The sequence below is a fragment of the Pipistrellus kuhlii genome, unplaced genomic scaffold (genome assembly GCF_014108245.1).
Source record: "Pipistrellus kuhlii isolate mPipKuh1 unplaced genomic scaffold, mPipKuh1.p scaffold_m20_p_3, whole genome shotgun sequence".
NCBI lineage: Eukaryota > Metazoa > Chordata > Mammalia > Chiroptera > Vespertilionidae > Pipistrellus > Pipistrellus kuhlii.
Genome location: NW_023425529.1, coordinates 48,022,910 through 48,048,379, shown reverse-complemented (window position 1 = coordinate 48,048,379; position 25,470 = coordinate 48,022,910). Strand labels below are relative to the sequence as shown.

The following is a 25,470-nucleotide window of genomic DNA, read 5'->3' as shown; positions in this document are numbered from 1 at the left end:
GGCTACAGTTTCCCATCCAGACCCCTAGATGAGAAATGAAGCCCTCATTCCTATGGGTTACTGCAGGCTTAGGAAGAGATACTGTGATAATGTGTTTCATTAGGGTACTGCATTGGAATTCAGAAGGTAAAAACTGAAAAACTGCTCTGATTTTGTTCTATTTCCCTCCTCCCATAGCTGGTAAGTCCATTGAAAAAGAACTATTTTGGCATCCCCTCCCCAGAAATCATTGGCAAAGCTGCCTTTCACCTCCTTGCTCCCCCAGAGGATACAGAGTTTGGGTCAGGTTTGGGTCAGGAAAAGCAGTAACCACCAAGGGGAAGGCCTGTTGGTCAGCATGGGGCAAAGGTGAGGAGGATAAATATTTGCTGATGTTACATCCTCACAGTTTTCGGAGGAGTCATCGTGTTTGCCGGGTGAAAGAGAAAGTGGGATGTAGGAAACAGGCATTCCAGTTAGGGAAGCACCGAGGCAAGGACGTGCTCCGGCGACCTCGTTCCTCTGGCTTCTCTCCTGGGTGAGCAGGTGAGGATCATTCAAACCCTGGGAGGCAGGGGCGGGCTATGTTTAGGATAACTGCAGTTTCCAAGGGCTAAGACTTCCTAGCTCTGACCCGTCTTGGTGCCTCTTCACCTGAAGCCTTTACCTACTTCCCGACCTCCGCTTCTTCGCAGCAGGGCTTCCCTGCTGGCCCCAGTGATGCTGGCGGTGCTGTGCTTTGCTGTGGCTTGCTATCCCCAGTGGCTGCCTTTCCAAGAAACGTCCAGAAAGGGGCTCTGACCTCCCAGCTGTGTTTCCCAGAACCTGGGCATCCTTCTAACGTGCTCTCTAACCAGATCCCCAGCCCTGCCAGGACCTCTTGGTCACAGCCCCTCTGCCTGTGTCCCTATCCAGCTTAGCTCTGGAGGTGGCCCAGGAGGAGGCTGGCTGCCCAGCTGAGGCCCACATTCTGCAGCTGCAGCTTTTAGTGTGAAAGAAAAGGTCCACTGAAATCCTCCTTCTCCTTCGCGGGAGTAAAAAGCACAATGAGGAAGAAGGCATTGGCAATAGTAAGGTCGTTCTGAGGGGTCTGTGGGGATAAATCCAACACTCGGGTTGTCACCCTGAGGGTTGTATTAAATACACTCACTGGGGTGGCAGGCCTAGCAGTTCAAACGGTAACTGAGTTTGCTGAGGAGCCATCACCCACGTTGCTGGTGACACAAGTCAGCTTTTGCCGTCATCCCCCAGAACTGCAGGTATGATCAGAAGCTTGTTGAAGAATCAGGCAAAAAGCTGAAGAAACTCCCAAGTTAAGAAGAGCCTCTTAGTGTCTATGGATGATGACAATATAACTTATCAGATGTTCCAGATATTCTGAGGTGCTTTATGGGTAGTTGACTCCAGCTTTTCTTCAGATATTCAGTGTCACGTAGTTGATAAGTCTCCTTTATGGAACTGTATTCAAGGCTGGGATATGTAAGTAGTTAGAAGTTTTGGAGAGCAATTAGGACAAAAGTATTCTCTTTATCCCAGTGCTATAACACATGTGTGGCTGGTATTAACCTTGCCCTTCTCCAGTTAGTAGCTCTCAGTCTCTCTCTTAATCCATTTCCTCCTTTCAGCTGTCATATACTCGGCATATAATGTGTTTTTAAGCATGAATGGTACTTTAACCTTTTCTCATTCATTTACCCTGTACCAAAACCTCAACTAGATGCTGTTTTAGCTTGCGAATTGAATTTTTAAACTGAAAAGAGAAATTTTTAAAAGAGCAAATAGAAGGGTATACCTAATTTCTGATTCTGAGTCTCCTGGCTTCTCTCGTGAGCTAGAGTGGGAACAAGGCAGAGACCTGTGGGAAATGCCAAAGCCCCAGCCAGTTTGGCTCAATGGATAGAGCATTGGCCTGCGGACTGAAAGGTCCCGGGTTTGATTCTGGTCAAGGGCACATGCCTGGTTTTCGGGCTCAATCCCCAGTGTGGGCCATGCAGGAGGCAGCTGATCAATGACTCTCGCATCATTGATGTTTCTATCTTGTGCTCTCCCTCTCTGAAATCAATTTTTTAAAATTAAATTTAAAAAAGAAGAAAGAAAATGACAAAGAACAAAGTCTTAGGTACTGAAGTCAAGTGTGCAACACGGGGCAAGGTCTGAGCACCAGTGTTAATGAACCAATATTTGCAGAGATTACATCGCTTACTGATCAGAGGGAAGGGAATGTGTCCTTATTCATGGGACAGAGAAGTGGGCAGCACTGAAGCGAGCAGCTACCAAACCTGTCGAGGTAGTCTAACGTCTCAGTGCCCGGACTGTGAAGTAATTTGGGGCCCCCTCTAAATGGGTGGAAATAAAGCAAGAGGAAGTCCCTGATAACCTAAAGATAGAGAAGGCCACGTGCAAAATTGAGTTGCATTTCCTGTTTCCTAGGCCTTAGCCTAAAAAGAATAAGCTTAAAGTAGTTGGAGGAGGTATGCCCTCAGTCCCGGGAACTTACAGACCACATCTCAGGGAAGCTATGTTTCTGGTTTTCCCCTCTCCAGTGTACTCTGGTCCAGACATGGGTGGCCTCAGACTCATCTTACCACTGGAGCTGCTGCTTTCTTGCTGCCTCCTGCTGCACCCTGTGGATGCCATGTTCTCTGCAAACCAGACAGATACCCTGATGCACCTTCCCTCATCCTTGGAATCCTGGCCACCCTCCTCAGGTCCCTTGCCCTGCCAGACGCTGCTCCCAAAGTCCCTGCCTGGCTTTGCCCAAATGGCCCCTCTACCCCAGTTTCTGGTAGGCCTGTCACTGATGATTGCCCTGAAGGAAGCTGGCTGCCGTGCTGATGCACAGGCCCTGCAGCTCCAGCTCCACCGCCAGGGGGGTATCCGTGCTACCCAGATCCTCACCCGACATCTTCAACGGCTGGAGAAAGGCAGAGACACAGAGAGGGGAGTGTCAGTGGATGCCCTGGCCTCTGCTCTGCAGCTGTTGACCAGGGAACAGCTGGGCCCAGAAAGGGCCCGACGCTCCCTCAGCCAGGACTGCGACTTTGAACAGGAGCAGGAGGTGTACGATATAGTCCGTTGGGTGCCAACCGTGGGAACCTACTACAACCTGGGCACAGCTTTGTTTTATGCCACTCATGACTGTTTGGACAAGGCCAAGGAACGAGGCCAAGATGGGATCATAGACCTGGGTTATGACCTTTTAACGACCATGGCTGGACTGACGGCGGGGCCTATGGGACTAGTGTTCAGCGCTGCACTTAAACCTGTAGTGAAGGCTGGGGTTCAACGGTTGACCCAGAATTACCATGTGTAAGAGGCAGCCCAGCCTATGTGGGTCTTTGGTTGATCAGCGACCTATGAACCACGAGATTGCCGTTCGATTCTGGCCAGGGCATGTGCCCCAGTGTGGGGTGTGCAGGAAGCAGTCAGTCAATGATTCTCTCATCGATGTTTCAATCTCTCTTTCCCTCTCCCTTCCTCTCTGACATCAATAAAAAATATTTTTAAAGAGAGGCAAACACCCCTCCTCCAGAGACTACTAGCAAAGAGGGCTTGGGCAGCACCTCCATGGTGGCCCCTTTGGTGTTGGATGTTGTGAATTCAGCTCCTTACTGGGAGTGGCCCTTCATATTCCAGGACTACGAATATGATCCCGAGAAAGAGTTTTGGAATATAAAAGGTGGTAAACACAGAATAAATAAACCTATTATTATAAATCCGACCAGCTGTGTGCAGAGTCCAAATTCCTGATTTGTTAACGGGGAGGAAGGCAGTGCTACAAAATGTTTGGGGTTTGGCATCTGAGGGTTTGGTTCTCTTAATCCAGGCTCCACTTGTTTGAGCCTCGATGACTACTGACTACAAACTTCTTTCTCCAAGCTCAGTCATTAAAATGTCTAAAGGGGGGGATGATGATTTTCAGTTCTATGGGGTTTGTGGAAATTTAAAAAAAAAAGAAAAAAAAGTACAAGGAACCTAAAGCTTTTAGCACAGAACCATCAGTAAATGTTATTTTGTTACTACTTCGGCCCTCCCCTTCCGATCCTAAAATGTTGACATTCGGGTCCCACCCCTCCTTGCGGAGCCCTAAGCGATTCCCAGGACCGAGCTAGTCTCATTTCCTCGTCTGCCCGGCGGGTTCTCGGAAATCAGCAGCGTCAGTCCGGGGCTATTCCGTTAATGGGACTCCTCCCTCCGCAGACGTGGGGCGGGGCTTGCTCGATGTTTTCCCACCAATCGCTGGAGCCGAGGGAGTGGCTTATGCCTCCCTGGCCCCGCCCCGCGGAAAGAGAGGCGCTGAGGCGGAGCCAATGAGCTCACGGCCTGGGGCCTGGAGGCGGGAGACGCTGGTGCGGAGCTCCGGGTGGGGAAAGGAAGCCGCGACCAGAGCCGCCGGAGGGAGGGGACCGAGCCCCCCGCCAGGTACGACCCCGAGGGCGCGCGCGGGAGTTGGGGGGTGGAGGCGCGAGCTGCCCCCTGGGAAGGGCGCCTGGCCCGGGAGCGCTGACCCTGTGACATAGGCGCTGTCACCTCCTGCAACCTGAGCACCCCCACCTGGTCGGGTCTAGGTCCCCAGCTGTAGCCCCCCGCTCCCCTCTCCCCTAAATTCCCCGCACCCTCCAAGACCCGCAACTTGACATTGTTGCCCTGGCTTAGGGCCTTGCGATACTTTTGATTCTCATTCCCCCTTACACACACACACACACACAATCAATGTCTAAGGGTAGGTTTGTCATCCTTATTTGTTTTGTTAAGAAGCATAATATAGCTGAAACCGGTGTGGCTGTGGATAGAGCGTCGGCCTGTGGACTGCAAGGTCCCAGGTTCCATTCGGGTCAAGGGCATGTGCCTTGGTTGCGGGCACATCCCCGGTGGGAGGTGTGCAGGAGGCGGCTGATCGATGATTCTCTCTCATCGATGTTTCTAACTCTCTATCCCTTTTTCTTCCTCTCTGTAAAAAAATCAATAAAATATATTTTTTTAGAAAGAAAGAAAGAAAGAAAGAAAGAAAGAAAGAAAGAAAGAAAGAAAGAAGTCAAGGTTGACAGAACTTAAAATAAATAAATAAATAAATAAATAAAAATAAAAAATAAAAAAGCATAATATACCGCCCCAGCCGGGCGGCTCAGGTTGTCAGAGCATGCTCCCCGTACTCCGATTAGGGCACATACAAGAAGCAACCAATGAATACATCCAATGGAACAAACATCAATGTTTCCCTTTCTCTCTAACTAAAATCAATTTTTTAAAAAAGGTTTTTTAAGTAGAAGATAAAGCCCTGGCCAGTGTTCTCACTGGTTAGAACGTGCACCTGCACACCGAAGGATTCAGGTGAAGGCTTGTACCTGGGTTGTAGTAGGTTGGATGCCTGGTTGGGCGCCTGTGGGAGGCAACCGATGGAAGTTTCTTCTTCACATCGATGTTTCTGTCTTGCCTTTCCTGTTCTAAAACTCAGTGAAAACATACCCCTCCATCCCCTAGCCAGTTTGGCTCAATGGATAGAGTCTGTCTGTGGGCTGAAGGCTCCCGGTTCGATTCCAGTCAAAGCTATATGTCTGGGTTGCAGACTCAGTCCCCAGTAGGGGGCGTGCAGGAGGTAGGCAGTTAGTGGTTCTCTCTCATTGATGTTTCTGTCTCTCTCTCCCTCTCCCTTTCAGAAATCAATAAAATTAATTTTAAAAAAAGTACCCTTCAGCCTGGCCTGAATGACTTAGTGGTCAACCTATAAACCTGGAGGTCTTGGATGGATTCCTGGTCAGGGCATATATGTATAAACATATATATATATATATATATATATATATATATACACACACACACACACACACACACACATACATATCGTTGGTGAGAATTAAAAATAAATAAGTAAAGATAGTTGATTTTTTTTAAAAAAGAGGTTTGTTTGTTTTCATATTTAAACCTCAGGGTTTGCTAGTTGCCTTACTCTTTTATTGTCTTTGTTTTTTTGTTTGTTTTTGTCTTGTTTCTTTTTTAAAAAATATATTTTATTGATTTTTTTACAGAGAGGAAGGAAAAGGGATAGAGAGTTAGAAATATCCATGAGAGAGAAACATCAATCAGCCGCCTCCTGCATACCCCCTACTGGGGATGTTCCCGCAACCACGACACATGCCCTGGACCAGAATCGAACCCAGGACCCTTCAGTCCACAGGCCAATGCTCTATCCACTGAGCCAAATGGTTAAGGCTCCTGTTGTTTCTTATATTGCCTTACTCTTTTAATACCAGCCAATTCGTTCCTTGAGAACTGGAGCCTTTTCTTCTTATCCTTATTCTTTTTTAATGCAGTACAGGTGTACATAGTTTAAAAGGTCAAGCATTACTAAAAGGCTTAAAGTGAAAAATAAGACCCTGCCCAATCCTGTCCTTCCTCTGTTCCTAATTCTTGGAGGTAGAAAGACAACTCATAATTATTCATACTGGTGGAAACAATTTCTCTAGGCCCTAAATTTTTCTTTGATTTATAATAAAATCATATGACATGTTTAGACCACAGAAGTGCATGTTTGTTCTTTTCTGTAAGGTTGAGGTTGCAACAAGAGTAAGTTTTAATTTCCTAAACAGACAGATGGCAGTGGGTGGGGCAAGCTAGGGAGAAAGATTCTCTGCCTAGTCTACTTGGTGACAGGCAAAAACCAGTTTTGAGTGAAGTTTCTGAGTCTCTGGCAAATTTGATACTACACATGAAGATTCAGAGATCAACAAAGATCATAGAAGGTGACACAGTCTTAGGGATTAAATGACCCCTTGCACAGCTTTTACTTTTATTTTTTAAAATATTTTTATTGATATCAGAGAGGAAGGAAGAGGGAGAGAGAGATAGAAACATCAATGATGAGAGAGAATCATTTATCAGCTGCTTCCTGCATGCCCCACACTGGGGATCGAGCCCACAACCCAGGCATGTGCCCTGACTGGGAATCAAACCATACCTCCTGGTTCATAGGTCAATGCCCAACCACTGAGCCATGCTAGTTGGGCCCCTTGCACAGCTTTTAAACATCTAGAACGCAGCTCTTACTTTCTACTTGGAGAGCAGTTTATAGAGCACTAAAGGACAGATGCACTCGGGGGGGGGGGGGGCAGGCGTCCCTCAGCCCAGCCTGCACCCTCTCACAGTCTGGGAGCCGTCGGGGGATGTCCAACTGCCTCCTTAGGCCTGCTCCCTGCACTGCCTTAACTCCCACCACTGCTGCTGCCCTTGCCAGCCACGGGCCCAGCTTCTGTCTGAGCAGTGCTCCCCCTGTTGGAGTGTACTGAACACCAGGGGGCAGCTCCTGCATTGAGCATCTGCCCCCTGGTGGTCAGTGTGCATCATAGTGACCAGTTGTTTTGCTGTTTGATCAATTTGCATAATAGCCTTTTATTATATAAGATACTAGAGGCCTGGTGCACAAAATTCATGCATGGGTAGCGTCCCTAGGCCTGGCCGGCAATCAGGGCTTTCTGACTGCCGGCTGGGGCTTTCCTTCCCCAGCTGCCCTCCACCAGCTGGGGCCTTCCTTTGTTCCTTGCTGCCCCCTGGTGGTCAGTGCATGCCATAGCAAGCTAATGAACTCGCAGTCTCCCAGTCGAACTCCTGAGGGGACATTTTGCATATTAGACTTTATATATATAAATTTTATCTCCAAGGAGGTTTCAGCCCCTGATAAAGCTTTGGAGCCAGCAGGGATCATACTGAAGTAAATACTTATGACCCTCACCATCTTTAAATGCTCTAGCACAGTGGTCAGCAAACTCATTAGTCAACAGAGCCAAATATCAACAGTACAACAATTGAAATTTCTTTTGAGAGCCAGATTTTTTAAATTGAAGCTTCTTCTAATGCCACTTCTTCAAAATAGACTCACCCAGGCTGTGGTATTTTGTGGAAGAGCCACACTCAAGAGGCCAAAGAGCTGCATGTGGCTCGCGAGCCGCAGTTTGCCTACCACGGCTCTAGCATAAACAAATACAAACGTATCATATGTAAAAGCCAAAGCGACCAGTTGACTGTTAGATCAGTCAACCAGTAGCTAGGATGCGCACTGACCACCAGGAGGCAGACATTCGATGCAGGAGCTGCCCCCTGGTGGTCAGCGCGCTCCCACGGTGGAAGCGCCTCTCAGATGACCAACAGTGTACCAAACCCTAGGGTCATGGCTGGAGAGCACGCACTAATATTGCCTTAGGACAGGCACGTGGAGACCACAGCGGAGTGGCAGGAGCCTACGGAGTGGTGGTGGCAGGCAGGTGCAGCGGGACCTGGGCTGGGCTTGGACTCCTCCACGGCTGCCTGCCACTTCGCCACTGCTCCATCCCCTGGAGGATATAGGACTGCCGGTTTTGGCCAGTCCCCCCAGCCCAGGCCAAGCGACCCACCCGTGCATGAATCTGTGCACCGGGCCTCTAGTAAGTTTATAATAAACTTATGCACCGGCGGGGTCCCTCAGCCTGGCCAGCGATCTGGGCCGATCGGGGCCGGCTGGCCAGCGGGAGGGACTGCAGGAGAGGGGCCGGCCGGGGGAGGTTGGCTGTGGGAGTGCACTGACCACCAGGGGGCAACTCCTGGTAGTCAGTGCATCGTCATAGCAACTGGTCGACTGGTTGAGTGGTTGGCCGGTCATAATGATCACTTAGGCTTTTATATATATAGATGTATTGGGGGAGATAGATTTACAAGTGATAGAAACATCATTAATGTTTGGTGAAGATGAGGGATTGGTACATGGACGATCCTTGTACTATTCACTATACTTTGGTATGTGTTTGAAAACTACCACTAAAACAAAAAGGAGCTCTTAAATAGTACTCCCTGGAAGAATATGTGCCAAACTAATAATATTGGTTTCTGGAGAGGAGGGGAAGAGACCAAGATTGGGAGTGGGGGTCTATGTCTCTCTCCCCATCCCTTCCTCTCTGAAACCAGTAGACACCCCCTTTTTTCTCTTACCTGTATAACTAAAGACATTTTTAATGTGTAATAACGAAGTATCATGACACTGTGGGTGACTTAGCCCAGCAAACGCTACAATTGGGAACCTAAACCCTTCAGACTCGGATCCCAAATGGCGCAGTGGGAGATGCTGCAGGATCTCGACAGCCCGTTCCAGGAGCAGCTGCACCAGCTCTATGCAAACAGCCTCCTGCCGGTGGACATTCGGCAGGACCTGGCGGTGTGGATCGAAGACCAGAACTGGTGAGGCCCTCGGAAAGCTGGGTGGTGGGGAATGAGGAGAATGGGATCCTGTGAACACCGATGGCGGGAGGGGTTAGAAGGCCTGAAGACAGTAGCAGCCCTTCAGAGATACTCCTCTCTGCCCTTCCTGGTGTCCAGGCAGGAAGCTGCGCTGGGCAATGACCATTCCCAGGCTGATATGCTCTGCTTCTACTTCCTGGAACAACTAAACGAAGAGTGTGCCCGCTGCAGCCAGGACCCCGAGTGCTTGTTGTTGCAGCATAACTTGCGAAAATTCTATCGGGACATTAAGGTACTGGAGGAGAGGCAGTAACGAAGTAGGAAGGGGAGCTGGAGAGCAGGGCTCTGGGTGTAGAACAGGGCCTGGAGGTGCAGAGGGACAGGGGCAGACCTGGGGAAGGGAACAGAGTCTGGATGTGGGGGCCGCTGGCAGAGAGAAGGTCAGTGTTCAGATGAACCTGTTGGGAAGAGACGAGAGTCTGTGGACCCGTGGTGAGAGAGGGAAGGGCTGGGACCCTGAGGGAGGGGAAGGATTGCACCACTGATGGGAGTGTTCATTGGAGGCAGTTGAATGGGATCAATCTCTCTTTGCCTCGTGCAGGCCTTACCCCGGGGCCCTATCCAGTTGGCTGAGATGATCTTCAATCTCCTTCTGGAAGAAAAACGAATTCTGATGCAGGCTCAGAGGGCTCAAGTGGTGAGGGCAGTTCGCTGTTGGCATGGAAAGCCCCTGGAGGGGAGGGGCCGTGGGGAGGACTCAGGACATTTGTCTCAGAATAAGACCCCCAAGTAGCCTTGTTATGTAATTTCAGGGCTGGACTTTAGGGATGGAAGGTCAGAGTTGACTGTGCTCAGAGCCTCTTTGTTTCAGGAGCAAGAAGAGCCAGCCCCCGAAGCACCTGTACAGAGCCAGCAGCATGAGATCGAATCCCGGATCCTGGAATTAAGGGCTATGATGGAGGTTGGTAGATGTGGCAAGAGTCAGGGTGGGCAGGATTCAGCCTGCCTCCTGCCACAGCAGCAGCCTCAGCTGGGTCCCCTCCCCTCCGCAGAAGCTGGTGAAGTCCGTCAGCCAGCTGAAGGACCTGCAGGATGTCTTCCTCTTCCGATTCAACACTCAGGCCCGACGTAGGCAGCTCGCTGCGGGGTGGGGGAAGGACAGGTCCCTGCGGGAGGCTGAGGGTGGAAGAGAGCAGCAGGGGAAAGTCCCAGTAAAGAGGAATCACCTTTGGCTGCACCTCTCTGACTGTAGTCCCCCCGCCATGCAAAGCTACAGGGCCAGGGTCTGCTGTGGGGGTTGGGCTGGAGGTGTGGCTGAGGGACAGCGAGCGAGTGCTGGGTAGACGGAGTAGGCTTCTGTTTCAAGCACGGTCATTGAGAATTCGCCCGAGGGCCCAGAGGGATCTGTGCTTTGCTTTGGTTCCCCTTCCTCTCCTGTCAGAATTCCCCCTTCCCGACTCGGACCGAGGCCTAGGTCAGGAAGGCGAGGGGAAGGAGCCCTCGGGCTGAGCACTTGTCTCACTTCCTGCTCCTGCCGTCCAGCGAGGACACCTCTGGACCCCCATCAGACCAGACAGGAGCAGATTCTGCAGGCAACTCTCAATGAACTGGACAAAAGGAGAAAGGTGGGAGGCAAAGCAGGCAGGGCGTGGGCAGCAGGGGACGGGGAAACGAGGGGGCTGGGAGCCTGGGCTTTCCCGTCCCTGTATCCCCAGTTGGATGGCGGGGGAAGATGGTGGGAGGTGCTCCCCACGCACTCACATCTTTCTTAGGAGGTGCTGGATGCCTCCAGAGGACTGCTCGGCCGACTGACCACCCTAACGGACCTCCTGCTGCCCAATCTGGAGCAGTGGAAAGCCCAGCAGCAGAGAACCTGCATCGGAGCCCCCGCGGAGGGAGGGCTGGAACTGGTCCAGCTGGAGAAGTGGTGAGAGGCACTCCCCGCCCTCGTGCTCCCCCTGCCTCGTCCTAGCCACCGCCCTGAGCTTTGTGATGTCCTGTATACGGCTAAGAGGGATTGCTTTCCTAATCCCTGCTCCCCAGAAGGACCCCAGCTCCCTTATCTGAGTACAACTGTACTCTGCTCTTCATTCTCGCTACCCAGAGCCCTTCATTTTTGGATATTTCTTTATTTAAATATATTTTTATTGATTTCAGAGAGGAAGGGAGAAGGAGAGAGAAAAACATCAATGATGAGAGAGAATCATTGATTGGCTGCCTCCTGCACACCCCCTACTGGGTACCGACTGCAACCCCGGGTATGTGCCCTTGACCGGAATCGAACCTGGGACCCTTCAGTCCACAGGCCGACGCTCTATCCACTGAGCCAAACCAGCTAGGGCAGCAGAGCCTTTCATTTTAATCACCTGGGAGGTATACTCCTTCTGTTTGTGCAATGAACATAATGCAAAAAAAGAGAAAATTATTTATTACCTTACTACCCAGATGTAGCCACTGTAACATTTTTAAACAAAAATTGAGCCCTAGCCAGTTTGGCTAAGTTGGAAGAGTGTCAGCCTTACAGGCTGAGGGGTCCCAGGTTCGATCCTGGTTGAGGGCACATGCCTGGGTTTCAGGCTCAATCCCCAGTGTGGGTGTGCAGGGGGCAGCCGATCAATGATTCTCTCTCATCAGTGATGTTTCTACCTCTCTTTCCCTCTCCCTTTCTTTCTGAAATCAATAAAAAATATATATATTTTTAAATTGAATCCTACTGTTCATACTATTTTGAGATACGTAGATTTGTTTTGGTTTTTTTTCTTTTTGGCCTTAGCAGTATATTATAATATTCCCCCACTAGAGGCCCAGTGCATGGAATTTGTGCAAGAGCAGGCCTTCCTTCTCCTGGCTGCCGGCCCCGGCTTCCTGCTAGCACCCAGGACCCGAGCTTCCCTCACAGCCCAGCTTCGCCCAGACAGTCGTCCGAAAGGATGTCCTGATAGTCATTCTGCTGTTCGGTCTAATTAGCCTATTAACTCTTTAATATATAGGATGTTACTTTCAATGGCTGCATTATTGTCCTCTATATGGAGGTAACATAATTTAATTAATGAACTATTATTTTTGGACATTTGGGTTGTTTTTAATTTCTTGCTATTTTTCTAGTAAACTTTTTATTTTATATTTATTTTAAAAATATATATTTAAATTTATTTCAGAAAAGAAAGGAAAGGGAGAGATAAAAACATCAAAGATGAGAGAGAATCATTGATCGGCTGCCTCCCGCACGCCCACTCCTGGGGATCAGCCTGCAGCCTGGGCATGTGCCCTTCACCGGAATTGAACCCAGGACCCCCCAGTCCACAGGCCAACGCTGTATCCACTGAGCCAAACCAGTTAGGGTTCATTGTTTTTGTTTTTTAATTTTTTGTCTTAGTACATTTATTTGTTTGTGGGTTTTTGTTTTATTTTTGTCAGTCCTCACCTGAGGATATGTTTCCTTTTATTTTTCTTTGTTAAGAGACAGTGGCAGAGGGAGAGACAAAGAGAAACATCAATGGTGGGTTGCCTCCCGCACATGAGGCTGGGGATTGAGCCTGCAGCTGAGGTACATGCCCTTGACCTGAATCAAACCTGTGACCCTTCAATCTGCAGGCTGATTCTCTATCCACTGAGCCAAACTGGCTAGGGCAAGAGTACATTTATTCAATGTGGCGACAGTGAAACCAGGAAGGGCCTCGGCTAGAAGAAGCAGTAGGAGTCAGCCTGGGCGGGGCTGCCTTGGCTCTAGAAACGTTATGGAAAGAAGTGAGCAAAGGCAGGGCTGCTGTCAGCTCATGGAGAGTCAGGGAAATGGGGGCCATGAGGACAGGTTCGAGGTTAGTCTGGCAGGAGCTGCCGCTATACATTGCTCCCTGGTCCCAAGTCTCATGGGGATCCTTAGAGTTCAGGAGATGCGTGGCTGGGGGAAAGAAGAAGGGTGAGGGAAAGGAGCCTGCATGCTCCCAGGAATGAGAGCTTGTCTTGCTTCGTTGTTTTTTAATAAAATTTTTAAAAATTGCCTTTTCTGATTATAAATACAATGTATACCAATTTAAAAAGTTTCAGACAACATAAAAGAGTAAAGAATGCCCATCCTGGGTATGGCTCAGCAATTAAGCACCAACCCAGGAATCAGGAGGTCACTGGTTCAATTCCTGGTCAGGGCATATGCCCAGGTTGTGGGCTTGGTCCCCAGTTGGGGGGCATGCAAGAGGCAGCCAATCAATGATTCTCTCTCATCATTCATGTTTCTACCTCTCTCTCCCTTTGCCTCCCTCTCTGAAATCAATAAAAATATATTAAACATAATAATAATTTTAAAAAGAGGCTGAGAATCCAAGATGGCTGCTCGGGTAGGCAACTAGCCGTAGCCGCACACAACAATTTCAACAAAATACAACTAAAATATAAAATGGACATTACCCAGAACTACAGGAAAGTCGACTGACTGGAAATTCTACAACAAGAAGCAAGGAGAAAACCAGAAGGAAGCGCGGAGGAGCTGTAAAAGCCCAAGGTACGGAGACACGTGGAGCGCGCAGAGAGGACAGAGCCGGAGAGGAGGGAGGCCGAGTGCCTGGCTGGCGGTCCCAAGCGGGAGGGAGAGAAAAGCTCCGACTGTGCTGGGCCCAGCTCCAACTGCTCTGAACCCCAATTCTCGGCCAGACCCCGGGGACCCAGGCTCATCCATAGGGAGCGGGGCTGTAAGGTGGGACTCCGGGGAAGCGGCGAAAGGAGTCCCGGAGGCGCGCACACTGCGTGCAGAGAAGGGCCGGCCGGCTGTGCCGCGGGATTGCCCTAACGGGAAGGAGACAGGGGCTCCAGACTGCTCTGAACGCCACCTCCAATCCCACGACCAACTGAACTGAACCCCAATACCGGACTCATTGGGGGAGAGCATAGACAGTTTGGCAGCAGGCGAAAATCGAGGGCACCTTTCTCTCAGAGGCGCTCGCAACAAGTACTGAAGGACCCTCAGTCTCAGGAGTAGCATAGGGCGGGGCTGACGGAAGCCAAGGCTGTAGGCTCCACCCTGAAACCCCGCCCCATCAGGAAAGCTGCCTGCAAAAATGCCTAAACCAAATACTGTAGATCACAAACGAAAGAAATGGAGGATAAAAAGCGACTGGATATAGAGTTCAAAACCACACTTATAAGGTTGTTCAAGAAAAGGCCGATAAAATAAACAAGACCTATGAGGATATGAAAAGGGATCAACTAGAAATAATAAGGGATCAACAAGAAATAAAGAATACATTGTCTGAAATAAAAAATATTTTATGGAGTCCTAAAAACAGAATGGAAGATCGCAAGAATCAAGTCAAAGATTTGGAACATAAAGAGCCAGAAGACACTCCTCCGCAGAAGCTAGAAGGCAAGAGAATCCAGAAAGTTGAAGATAATGTAAGAAACCTCTGGGACAACTTCAAGCGAACCAACATCAGAATTATGGGGGTCCCAGAAGGTGAGAGAGAGCAAGATATTGAAAACATACTGAAAGAAATAGTGACAGAAAACTTCCCCCACCTGGTGAAAGAATTAGACTTACAAGTCCAGGAAGTGCACAGAACTCCAAACAAAAGGAATCCAAAGAGGACCAAGACAAATCATAATTAAGATTCCAAGAGCAAAAGACAAAGAGAGAATATTAAAAGAAGCAAGAGCAAAGAAGGTAGTTACCTATAAAGGAGCACCTATACGATTGTCAGCTGATTTCTCAACAGAAACCATGCAGGCCAGACGGGAATGGCAAGAAATATTCAAGGTGATGAATAGCAAGAACCTACAGCCAAAGATAATCTATCCAGCAAAGCTATCACTCAGATTCGAAGGTCAGATAAAGAGCTTCACTAATAAAAAAAAGCTAAAGGAGTTCATCACCACCAAACCAGAATTATATGAATTGCATAAGGGGGTTCTTTCAGAAGAGAACGTAAATAAAGATAAAAATTATGAACAACAAATACGTAACTATCAACAAGTGAATCTAAAAACCAAGGAAACTAAAAAAAAAAAAAATCTGATGAACAATATTAACTGTTGAACATAATAGAATCAGAGGTATGGAAGGGGAGTGAACTGACGATTCTTGGGGAAAAGGGGAGAGGGGGACGTGGGAAGAGACTGAACATAAACTGTGCACCTATGGATGAGGACAATAGGGAGTGGGGAAAGGGCAGAGGGTGGGGTGAGAAGGGGGGGGAAAGGAACATTTGTAATAATATGAACAATAAAAATTTATTTAAAAAAATTTTTAAAAAATAAAAATAATAATTTTAAAAAGAAAAGAAAAAAGAAATCAACCATCTGTTTGATATAATCATGCAGAGAGAGGTACCCTCTGTTTATGCTTTTGCATACTTTTTCCAGATTTCCCCTATGCCTATACACAAAAATACATCTATTTTAAGCAGAAGTCAAATCATATCCTATCTATACTATCTTGTAATTTTTTAAAATTTTAATATTTGTGGACATTTTTCCATGCTAAATATTTGAGCCTATATCATTATATTTAATGGTTGCATTACATGTATATGCCATAATTTATATACCTAATAATCAAGTGTTTCTCATTTTCTATGACAAATAACAAAGCTATGAATTTCTTGGTACATTTATCTTTGTCCATTTGTCTGATTATTTTCTTAGGATATATCTTAGAAATGGAATACTATAAAATGTATGCACACTTTTTGAGTATTTTTAAAAAAATAGTTTCAGTTGAAACTGGTTTGGCTCAGTGGATAGAGCGTCGGCCTGCGGATTGAAAGGTCCTAGGTTTGATTCTGATCAAGGGCATGTACCTTGGTTGTGGGCACATCTCCAGTTGGGGGTGGTGTGTGCAGGAGGCAGCTGATGGATATTTCTCTCTCATAAATGATTCTAATTCTCTGTCCCTCTCCCTTCCTCTCTGTAAAAAAAAACAATAAAATACATTTTAGCCGGCACCGGTTTGGCTCAGTGGATAGAGCGTCGGCTTGCGGACTGAAAGGTCCCGGGTTCGATTCCGGTCAAGGGCATGTACCTTCGTTGTGGGCACATCCCCAGTAGGGGGTGTGCAAGAGGCAGCTGGTCGATGACTCTCTCTCATCGATGTTTCTAACTCTCTATCCCTCTCTCTTCCTCTCTGTGAAAAATCAAAATATATTTAAAAAATATATATATATATATATATAATAAATAAATAAATAGTATATATCAAGCATCATATGAAAGTTAGCTTTATTATGTCCATCTTTTACCAATTTTAATGTGAAAGTGACTTTGATTTTCATTTCTTGGATTATGAACCATGTTGAATAATCAATGTTTCCTGGATTTTTTTTTCTTTTTTTTTTTTTTTTGTCCAATCAGTTTCAGTTCTCCAGAGTTAAAGGGGAGCTCTCCGAGCCTGTTTGGGGGCTCCGGGAAACTCACGGGTTCTCTCTCCCCCGGTTCCATCCCTCAGGTTCACAGACGGAGCCCAGCTCTTGTTTCACCTGCGGCAGCTGCTGAAGGAGCTGAAGGACTTGAGCCATGTCAGCTATGACAACGACCGGCTGGCCTCAGGGGCGGACCAGCAGCAGGCCCGGGCCACAGAGCTGCTGCGGCACCTGCTCCACAGGTTGAGAGGCCACGGCGGGCCCTCCGGGAGGGAGGCGCAGGGGAGCCGCTCTGACAGGTGCTGAGCTTCGAGTCTCTCCCCCTTCTCCTCGCAGGGCCTTTGTGGTGGAGAGCCAGCCATGCATGCCTCAGACTCCCCACCGCCCCCTCGTCCTCCGCACCGGGAGCAAGTTCACCGTCCGAACAAGGTTGGCGTTTCAGATTCCTTCCTGACTCCTTTTTCCAGTCCTGGCACTGCTCGCTCTCTGGCTTTAAAGATCTTCCCACGCTTGGCTGTTCCTTCTCTTCCCCCCCAATCAATCTGCCTCTTCTAACCTCTTCCCTGATCTTTTCAAACATCGGGTCTGTTCCTTCTCTTCCCCGCCCCCCTTCCCGCCCCCCCTCAATCAATCTGCCTCTTCTAACCTCTTCCCTGATCTTTTCAAACATCGGGTCTGTTCCTTCTCTTCCCCGCCCCCCCTCCTGCCCCCCCTCAATCAATCTGCCTCTTCTAACCTCTTCCCTGATCTTTTCAAACATTGGGTCTGTTTGGAGTTGAAATTGACCCCTCTCTCCTCCCCAGACTGCTGGTGAGGCTGCAGGAAGGCAGCGAGTCACTGACTGCAGAAGTCTTTATTGACAAGTAAGTTGGAGCAGGTGAAAGGTGGGGCCAAGGAGTGGCCTGGCTGTGGGCTGAGGGGTGGGCCGAGGGGACCCCTCCTTGTCCCGAAGGCGCTGGGGCTGTGTTCTTCCCCATTTCATTCCTACCTCATAGAAATAACAGTTCATCCTTTTGTGAGCACCTACTCAAACAAAGGCATGCAGCTTGTCCAATACTCAATTGTCGAGAAACCCTAGGCGTTTGCTGTTATCAATGCACCCTCAGACAAAAACAGGCTTGGCGAGATGATGTGTCTTGAAGGCCTCAGAGCTAGTGAGCTGCAGATTTGGGGTTGAACTTAGGTCTGTCTGATCCCAAAGACCAGATTCCTAATGTCTATGCTGTTTTGCTTCCCAATGACAATTATTTTGTTTCTTTTCAGGAATCCTCCTCAATCACAGGGGTAGGTACCTGACGACCTCTGTGCACTGCGTGAGCGCACAGCCTCCTGCGGCAGCCTGGGGCCCCGGCGGGAGAGGTCGATTGGGGCGGCATATGAGCAGCGGGAGGGGGAGCGGTCTGAAATGAAACGGGACTTCTGTTGTTTTCCTGCTGAGTTTTAGAATAACTCTGCTCCCGTCCTTCCGATGTTTTCTTCCTCCTGGAACAGCTTCCGGAAGTTCAACATTCTGACCTCAACCCAGAAAACGTTGACCCCCGACAAAGGGCAGAGTCAGGGCTTAATTTGGGACTTCGGCTATCTGGTAAGAGGCTAGTGGCTTATATTTCTAGGCCTTGGGAAGTCTTGTGGGCAAAACGGGTTCCAGGGATGCTGGGTCCCTCCTCTGGCACTCTCTCTCCTTCCCCTCAATCCACAGACTCTGTTGGAGCAACGTGCGGGCGGCTCAGGAAAGGGCAGCAGCAAGGTGAGGCCGGACAGAGGGATGGGGGGGGGGGCAGGAGGCGCATGCCCCAGGGCCCTCTGCTCACGGCCCTGGCTGTCCCAGGGTCTGCTGGGCGTGACAGAGGAACTGCACATCATCAGCTTCACGGTCAGATACACCTACCAGGGGCTGAAGCAGGAGCTGAAAGTGAGTGGCAGCGGGCGCTGGAGAGATGAAGCGGGGCTGGGAGAGGGCGTCGGGAGGGGCCGCAGAAGCCTCTCTGGTGAAGATTGCCCCTCGCCCCACCCCAGTGTCCGCAGCTGGAATCCCCACAGCCTCCGCTCTGACCCTGTCCTCTCCCCAGGCAGACACCCTCCCTGTGGTGGTCATTTCTAACCCGAACCAACTCTCCATCGCCTGGGCCTCCATTCTCTGGTTCAATCTGCTCAGCTCAGACCCTCAGGTAGGAGGCGGGGCCGGCAGGCGAAGCGGGTGAGGCGGGGTGGCAGCTTGGTGTAGGAGCTGCTCGGAGCCATCCGGTCCTCTTCCCGTACCCACAGAATCAGCAGTTCTTCTCCAGCCCCCCGAAGGCCCCCTGGGCCTTACTGGGCCCCGCGCTCAGTTGGCAGTTCTCCTCCTACGTTGGCCGAGGCCTCGACCGGGACCAGCTGAACATGCTGAAGGACAAGCTGTTTGGTACGCACCTCCTTTCCCGCAGCCCCAGCCCTCTGTCCGTCCCACCCCAGGAGCCCTGGCCTGGCCTCCTCCCATCCTCTAACGGGCTTTCCGTCCACAGGGCAGAACTCTGGGAGCGAGGGGGCGTCGTTGTCCTGGGCCGACTTCACCAAGGTAACGGCACCCTGCATCCCGGGCGGCCAGGTCCCAGCCCCCATCCGAACCCGCCCCTCCCCCGCCCCTCCCCCATCCCTCCTCCCCCAGCCCTCCTCCCCCGCCCCTCCTCCCCCGCCCCGAGGGCAACCCCACGCCTCCCCGCTCTTCCGCTCCTCCTGCAGCGAGAGAGCCCGCCGGGAAAGCTGCCGTTCTGGACGTGGTTAGACAAGATCCTGGAGCTGGTCCATGACCACCTGAAGGATCTCTGGAATGATGGGTGAGACCGCTCAGCCTCCTCCTCCCTGGACCAGCCGCCTTTCGAGGCTTGAGTGGGCTCTGGGCGCCCTCCTGTGGCCAAGAGGGAGAGAGAGCAAAAACCGGGTCAAGGTCATGCCCGCTCCCATTGGCAATAACAGTGAGAGCCGGGACTTGTGTCAAGCGTCTGCTGTGCTCCAGAGCCTGCTGGGTGCTCTCATGAATTCTCCCGTGTAACCTTACACCCGTGCTGAGGGGGGGGAGTGGCCACCCCATGTCAGGTGAGGAAACGAAGGCTTAGAGCAGTGCTTCCCAAAGTGCGGTACGCGTCCCCCAGGGGCACGGGAGGAGTTTGGTGGGGGTACGCGTTGCACCGGGGTTCGGTGGGGATATGCACCGCACCGTGCTTAGCTGCGCCTAATCCTACCTTCTCGTGAGTACGAGGGGTACTCAGCGTTACGAAAACTATAGAAGGGCTACACATATGTCAAAAGTTTGGGGAACACTGGCTTAGCGGAATTAAAGGGGCTGAGTCAGGGTTCAAAGCCCGGCCGTCTGACCCCAGGCCTGTGCGCTCCCACCCATTTGTTGGGCCCTGAATCCTCAGGCCCCTTCCAGCCCCGGGAGGTGGAATTGTCAGGGGAGCGCAGTGCGGGGGCCACAGGGGCCTCTGCCAGGGGCTCCCTCTCCCCGCCCCGAGGGAGGCCGCTCAGCCGCTGCCGCCCCCCAGGCGCATCATGGGCTTCGTGAGCCGCAGCCAGGAGCGCCGGCTGCTCAAGAAGACGGTCTCCGGCACCTTCCTGCTGCGCTTCAGCGAGACGGCGGAGGGCGGCGTCACCTGCTCCTGGGTGGAGCACCAGGACGATGGTCAGCGCCGCCCCGCCCGCCCCCCGGCTCCGCCCCGAGCCCCCCGCAGGCCTGGGGGTGGGCGGGCAGGCGGAGGGGGGCTCCGGCCGGCCTCCTCCCTCAAGCCCGCCCGCCCCCTCCCCCGCTGCCCAGATAAGGTGCTCATCCAGTCGGTGAAGCCCTTCACCAAGGAGGTGCTGCAGTCGCTGCCGCTGACCAAGATCATCCGCCACTACCAGCTGCTCACCGAGGAGAACGTGCCCGAGAACCCGCTGCGCTTCCTCTACCCCCGCACCCCCCGCGACGAAGCCTTCGGGGGCTACTACGAGGACAAAGGTGAGGGCGCCGCCGCCTGCACGGCTCCTTCTTCCCGACGCTGCTGGGTGACCCCAAGCCAGCAGAGACTCCTAGGGACTGGTTCGCGGGGCCTTGCTCATTGGCAAGGAGAGATCACTGTATCTCAGCGCTGACCCTGCCTCTGTGCCCGTCCCCACAGTCAATCTGGAGGAGCAAAGGAAGTACCTGACGCGGAAGCTCATCGTGGTCTCCAACAGGTGCGACATGACCCCTGCGCCCTCCTCCCCTCCCTGGCGGCTGACGTGGTAACCCAGCCGGTCCAAGTCCAGGCTCCCTGGCCCTCTCTCCTCACCCACAGCTTGCAGTCCTCTAGGTCTCTCCTGCTCTGCTACTCTCTCTCTCTTCTCTATGTCCCTGCTGCCATCCGTCAGCTGTCTCCACAGAGGTTCCCTGATAACAACAGTCATAAGCCCTGATGTTAATGGACATCTGATTGATGCCAAACATGGTACTAGATACTTTTATAACGTTTTTTAAAAATTAAGCCCTGGTTGCCTATACAACCAGAGACCCCCTCTCCAGAATGTATTAAAAAGCTTGATTTCGCCATAAAATTTTTTTTTTTTTAAATGAAGCCCTGTCCTAGTCAATTTGGCTCAGTGCATAGAGCATCGGCCTGCGGACTGAAGTGTCCTGGATTCGATTCCAGTCAAGGGCACATGCCTGGATTGTGGGCTCCGTCCAATGTGCAGGAGGCAGTCAAGCAATGATTCTCTCTCATCATTGATGTTTCTCTCTCTCCCTCTCCCTTCCTCTCTGAAATAAATTTAAAAATATATATATATATTTTTTTTTAAATAATCCTTATGAGAATCTATATGAGTAGGTAATAGGAGCAAGAATCTATACTAATAAAAGGGTAATATGCTAATTAGACTGGGTGACCAGACATGTTCCTGATGTCCGACTTACTTCCAGACAGAGGGCAACCAGGCCAGCAGAGGGCAGTTGGGGGATGGCCAGGCTGGCAAGGGGTGGAGGGTGGGGCATTTGGGAGGCAACCAGGCAGGGGGGCAGTTGAGTAGCCAGGCCAGCAGGTGGGCAGTTGGGGGGCAGCTAGGCCAGCAGGGGGGCAGTTGCAAACTAACCAAGCCAGCAGGGGGCAGTTGGGGGACAACAAGGCAAGAGGAAGTTGGGGGGTGGCCAGGCCAACAGGGGTCAGTTGGAGGGCAGGCAGGAGGGCAGTTGAGGGATCACCAGGCCGGCAGGAGGATGTTGGGGGGCAATCAGGGAGGCAGGCAGGCGAGTGGTTAGGAGCCAGTGGTCCCAGATTGCGAGAGGGATGTCTGACTGCCAGTTTAGGCCCAATTTGCAGGGGTCCCTGGCTGGAGAGGGTGCAGGCCAGGCTGAGGGACCCTCCCCCATGCATGAATTTTGTGCACCAGGCCTCTAGTACTTAATGAAAGTTTATTATCATATACCAGGCACTGGGCTAAATCTTTGTGCCCATTTTCTCATTTATTGAATTTTCATAATAGTCCTGAGACAGACACTGTTATTACCGTCTTCAGCTGAGGAAACAGGTTTAGCACAGTAAAGTGGCATGCTCAATGTCCAGGGCTATGAAATGATCCAGGTCTGTCAGGTTCCAAAGCTCTGCTTTTAACCAGCCTCCTGCCTCTCAAATATTATTGGGTATTGCTGTTCCGATTTTATAGATGATAACTCTGAGGCTCAGAGAAGTTAGTTAACTTGCCTAAGGTCACCCAGCAGGTAAAGTATAGAATTCAAACTCTGATAAGCCTGACTGATGGAATTCAGACTCTGCAAAGCCTATCTTCTTTGTTTGTAATTGATTTTAGAGAGAGCTAGGATGGGAGAGTGAAAGAGAAAAAAACATTCAGAGAGAAACATCAACTTGTTGTTCCACTTATGTATGCATTCATTGGTTGACTCTCATATATGGCCTGATCGGAGATTGAACCCCCAGCCTTGGCATCTCGGGATGACGCTGTAACTGAGTTACCTGGCCAGGGCAGAGCAAAGCCTGTTCTCTTAAGCCCTCTGCTCTGTTACCTTCTTAGATTAGAGAAGTGGCTCTGCTTGCTCTACCATTCTCCAGGCCAGCTTCGCTGCTGAGCACTCTCTTTGTCTGTTGGGATGTCCAGGCAGGTGGATGAGCTGCAGCTACCGCCGGAGCCTAACCTGGAGCCAGAAGTGGAGTCGTTAGAGCTGCCTCTGGAGCTGGCTCCAGGCCCGGAGCTGGATCTAGGGCTAGACCTGGAGTTGGAGCCACTGCTGAAGGCAGGGCTGGACCTGGGGCCACCACTGGAGCCTGCACTGGACGGGGTATCCCCAAGAATGCCGGACCTGGCACCAGAGCTGAAGCTGGAGCCTCTTCTAGAGCCTGTTTCACAGCCCATGCCAGAGGCAGAGCCAGAGTCAGACTTGCCCCACGATCTGAGACACTTGAACACTGAGGGAATGGAAAGTAAGTGATGAGACGGGGCTGGGGAGAAGGGGGTGCCTTCCTTTCCCCACTTCGCTTCCCCCCTCCCCCCCATTACAGAACATGCCCATGTCTACGCTCCTCCCGGGAGAGGAGGCTCAGTTCCCATGTGATTCCTTTCCTGGGAAATGGCCACACCAACCCCTGCCCTAGCTAAGTGCCCCCTCAGGCCCTGTCCGGGCCTCTGCTACCTTCTCCCTCACTTTCCTTGCTGGGTTGGGAACCCCTTACCTAAGATCAGAGCCTCACGTGTCTCTCTCTGGACTTCCCAGTCTTCATGAACAACATCGAAGAAATCATGCCAAACGGCGACCCGCTGTTAGCGGGCCAGAGCCCCGTGGAGGAGGCGTGCATCTTCTACCGCAGCCATTTCTTCGCAGACGGCCCCTTGACTCCTGACTACTAGGAACTACGTTTCCTCTCTTCTTTCCATCTCTTACCCCGTACCAATCCCTACATCACGGTGTCGCTCTCCCAGGATGGGGAATCAAGCACGTGCCCCTCCAAGCTGGGTTAACGGCCTGATTTGAAGTGTAATATGGGTTAGAAGAGGGCACCAGTGAACCAGAACGGATGTTGGCCATCGCCCAACGTAGCATCCCGGAGGCTGCCTGCTGTGCTGGGAGGAGTAGCGGTTTTAGGAACAGGCCGGGGCAGTTCGGAGGTACTTGGAGGGCTCAGAGAAGTCGCTTCTTTCCAGGATGGGAGAATTTCCACGTTTTAACAGCTGGAAAGACTAACCTGGCGCCCACTGGCATTGGCCCGCAGTGCGGAACGGACCTGTGGCAGGACTCCATGTCTCCTCCCTCATGGCAAAGACGGCCTTCTCCTTTCTCCCTCCCCTCACTCTGGTCCTAAGTTTCCTCTTTTCCTGCAGGGACTGAGCGCTTCCTGCTCAGCCACACTGTGAAGCTCCCCTCTGAAGACGGAAGTAGGAGGTAGACCTCTTCTCCTCTTCTTACCTGTCCCTCCCGCCGCCCTCCAGAGCCAGGGCTAAGCCTGCAGGTAGAGCCACCACTAAAGGCAGGGCTGGCCCCGGGGCCTTTAGCACTGGCCACATCCATTCCTCCCCTGGAAGCCGAGCCTGCCAGCCTGATGTGCCTGTGAAGCTTTGCACAATGATAACTCTGCCTCGTCTCCACTTTCCCGATGCTTAGGAGACAGGGGTTACCTAGCTGAGAATTCAGGAACCGCTTTTTATAGTATAGATTGGCATGTTTTCGGAGGAAGAGAACCCCGGGGGGGTCTTATATATTTCTCTATTAAGATGTCATCCCTTTCTTCTGTGCAATCTACCTGAAAAGACTGTTTCTATCCCTTGGGCATGGCCCTGGGCAAAGATCAAGTTCCTGGAACTTAGGACCTTAAAGGTGTGTCATGAGCTCTGGACAGCCTCCCACCGTGGCCATTCCCAGGAGACCCAGGACCTCTGCCATTGCTCTGCGATGTGCTGCTAGTAAACCTGAGGTGTAAATGAAAGTGAGGCCTCCTACACGCTGCTGTTTCCAGCTGGTGTGTTAGAGCAGCGGCTTTCAACCTTTTTCATCTCATAGCACTTATAAACTAATTACTAAAATTTTACAGCACACCAAAAAAAATTTGTTTTGGCCGATCTGACAGAAAAATAGGTATAATTTTGATTCATTCCTACAGGATGGCTATTGTGTTGGTTGTTGTCATTTTTTTTTTAAGGAAAAAGAGGTCAGTGCTCCTGAATAAAGTTAGCTATTTTATATATATATATATATATATATATATATATATATATATATATATATATATATATATTTTTTTTTTTTTTTTTTTTTTTTTTTTTTTTTTTTAACTTGAGACACTGCTTGAAAATCATGTGTTAGAGGAACAGTACTATTGAGAGAGTCCCATCTAAGCAGAAGTGGCTAATAAATTTTGTGCTGACTACAAGTGTTTGTCTTTATTTCTCTTCTCACAAAGACTAGTGTTCTTGAAAACACCAGCAGGCCATGTAGGATCAAGGACAGCAAAGCATGGCATGTCTTCCACCCACCCCAGCCTGTCCCTCTCTTGTCATGTTTCTTTTTTTTTTTCCTTTTTTTAAATATATTTTATTGATTTTACACAGAGAGCAGTTGAGAGGGATAGAGAGAAACATCGATGAGAGAGAAACATCGACCAGCTGCCTCTTGCACACCCCCCTCTGGAGATGTGCCCGCAACCAAGGCACGTGCCCTTAACCAGAATCGAACCCAGGATCCTTTAGTCCGAAGTCCAACGCTCTATCCACTGAGCCAAACCGGTTTTGGCATGTTTCTTCTTCTTAACTTCCCTGTTTGGAGCAACCTTTCCTGACCCTTAAATTTTTCCGGAGGGATGTGAGCTATATGAGTGTGTGTAAGGGACAGGGTGTTACAGAATTAGCCCACTGTTCCTCAGCAGGTTGGTGCCAAAACCAGATTTTGAACCTGGGTCTGTCTGACTCCAAAGCCCATGTTTTTTGTTGATATTGTGAAGATGGAGAAAGG

The 25,470-nt window shown here is 50.5% G+C and overlaps 2 protein-coding genes across 5 annotated transcripts; both read left to right on the top strand.

Moving 5' to 3' along the window:
- The first annotated feature begins 337 nt into the window (after positions 1-337).
- APOF (apolipoprotein F) lies at positions 338-3,377 on the top strand. Its single transcript, XM_045587772.1, has 4 exons — positions 338-348; positions 895-967; positions 1,231-1,291; positions 2,523-3,377. The coding sequence occupies exons 1-4, from the start codon at positions 338-340 to the stop codon at positions 3,290-3,292; spliced, it is 915 nt and encodes a 304-aa protein (XP_045443728.1). The 3' UTR covers positions 3,293-3,377.
- Positions 3,378-4,269: 892 nt separating this feature from the next.
- Positions 4,270-24,275, top strand: STAT2 (signal transducer and activator of transcription 2). Of its 4 annotated transcripts, XM_045588131.1 has the most exons (25): positions 4,270-4,401; positions 9,037-9,180; positions 9,319-9,472; positions 9,782-9,877; positions 10,052-10,141; positions 10,233-10,308; positions 10,723-10,805; positions 10,953-11,107; positions 16,613-16,768; positions 16,863-16,955; positions 17,330-17,389; positions 17,790-17,810; positions 18,018-18,111; positions 18,226-18,273; positions 18,355-18,438; positions 18,596-18,694; positions 18,792-18,927; positions 19,028-19,080; positions 19,245-19,339; positions 20,048-20,184; positions 20,317-20,499; positions 20,660-20,717; positions 22,629-22,790; positions 22,827-22,951; positions 23,242-24,275. In XM_045588131.1, exons 2-25 carry the CDS (start codon positions 9,050-9,052, stop codon positions 23,373-23,375), a joined length of 2,523 nt encoding a protein of 840 aa, XP_045444087.1. In that variant the 5' UTR covers positions 4,270-4,401; positions 9,037-9,049; the 3' UTR covers positions 23,376-24,275. The 4 variants fall into 4 exon arrangements, with proteins under 4 accessions (XP_045444087.1, XP_036312317.1, XP_045444085.1 ...); XM_036456424.2 differs by having other exon boundaries at positions 10,233-10,304; positions 10,719-10,805; positions 22,629-22,951; XM_045588129.1 differs by having other exon boundaries at positions 22,629-22,951.
- The last annotated feature ends 1,195 nt before the right edge of the window (positions 24,276-25,470 follow it).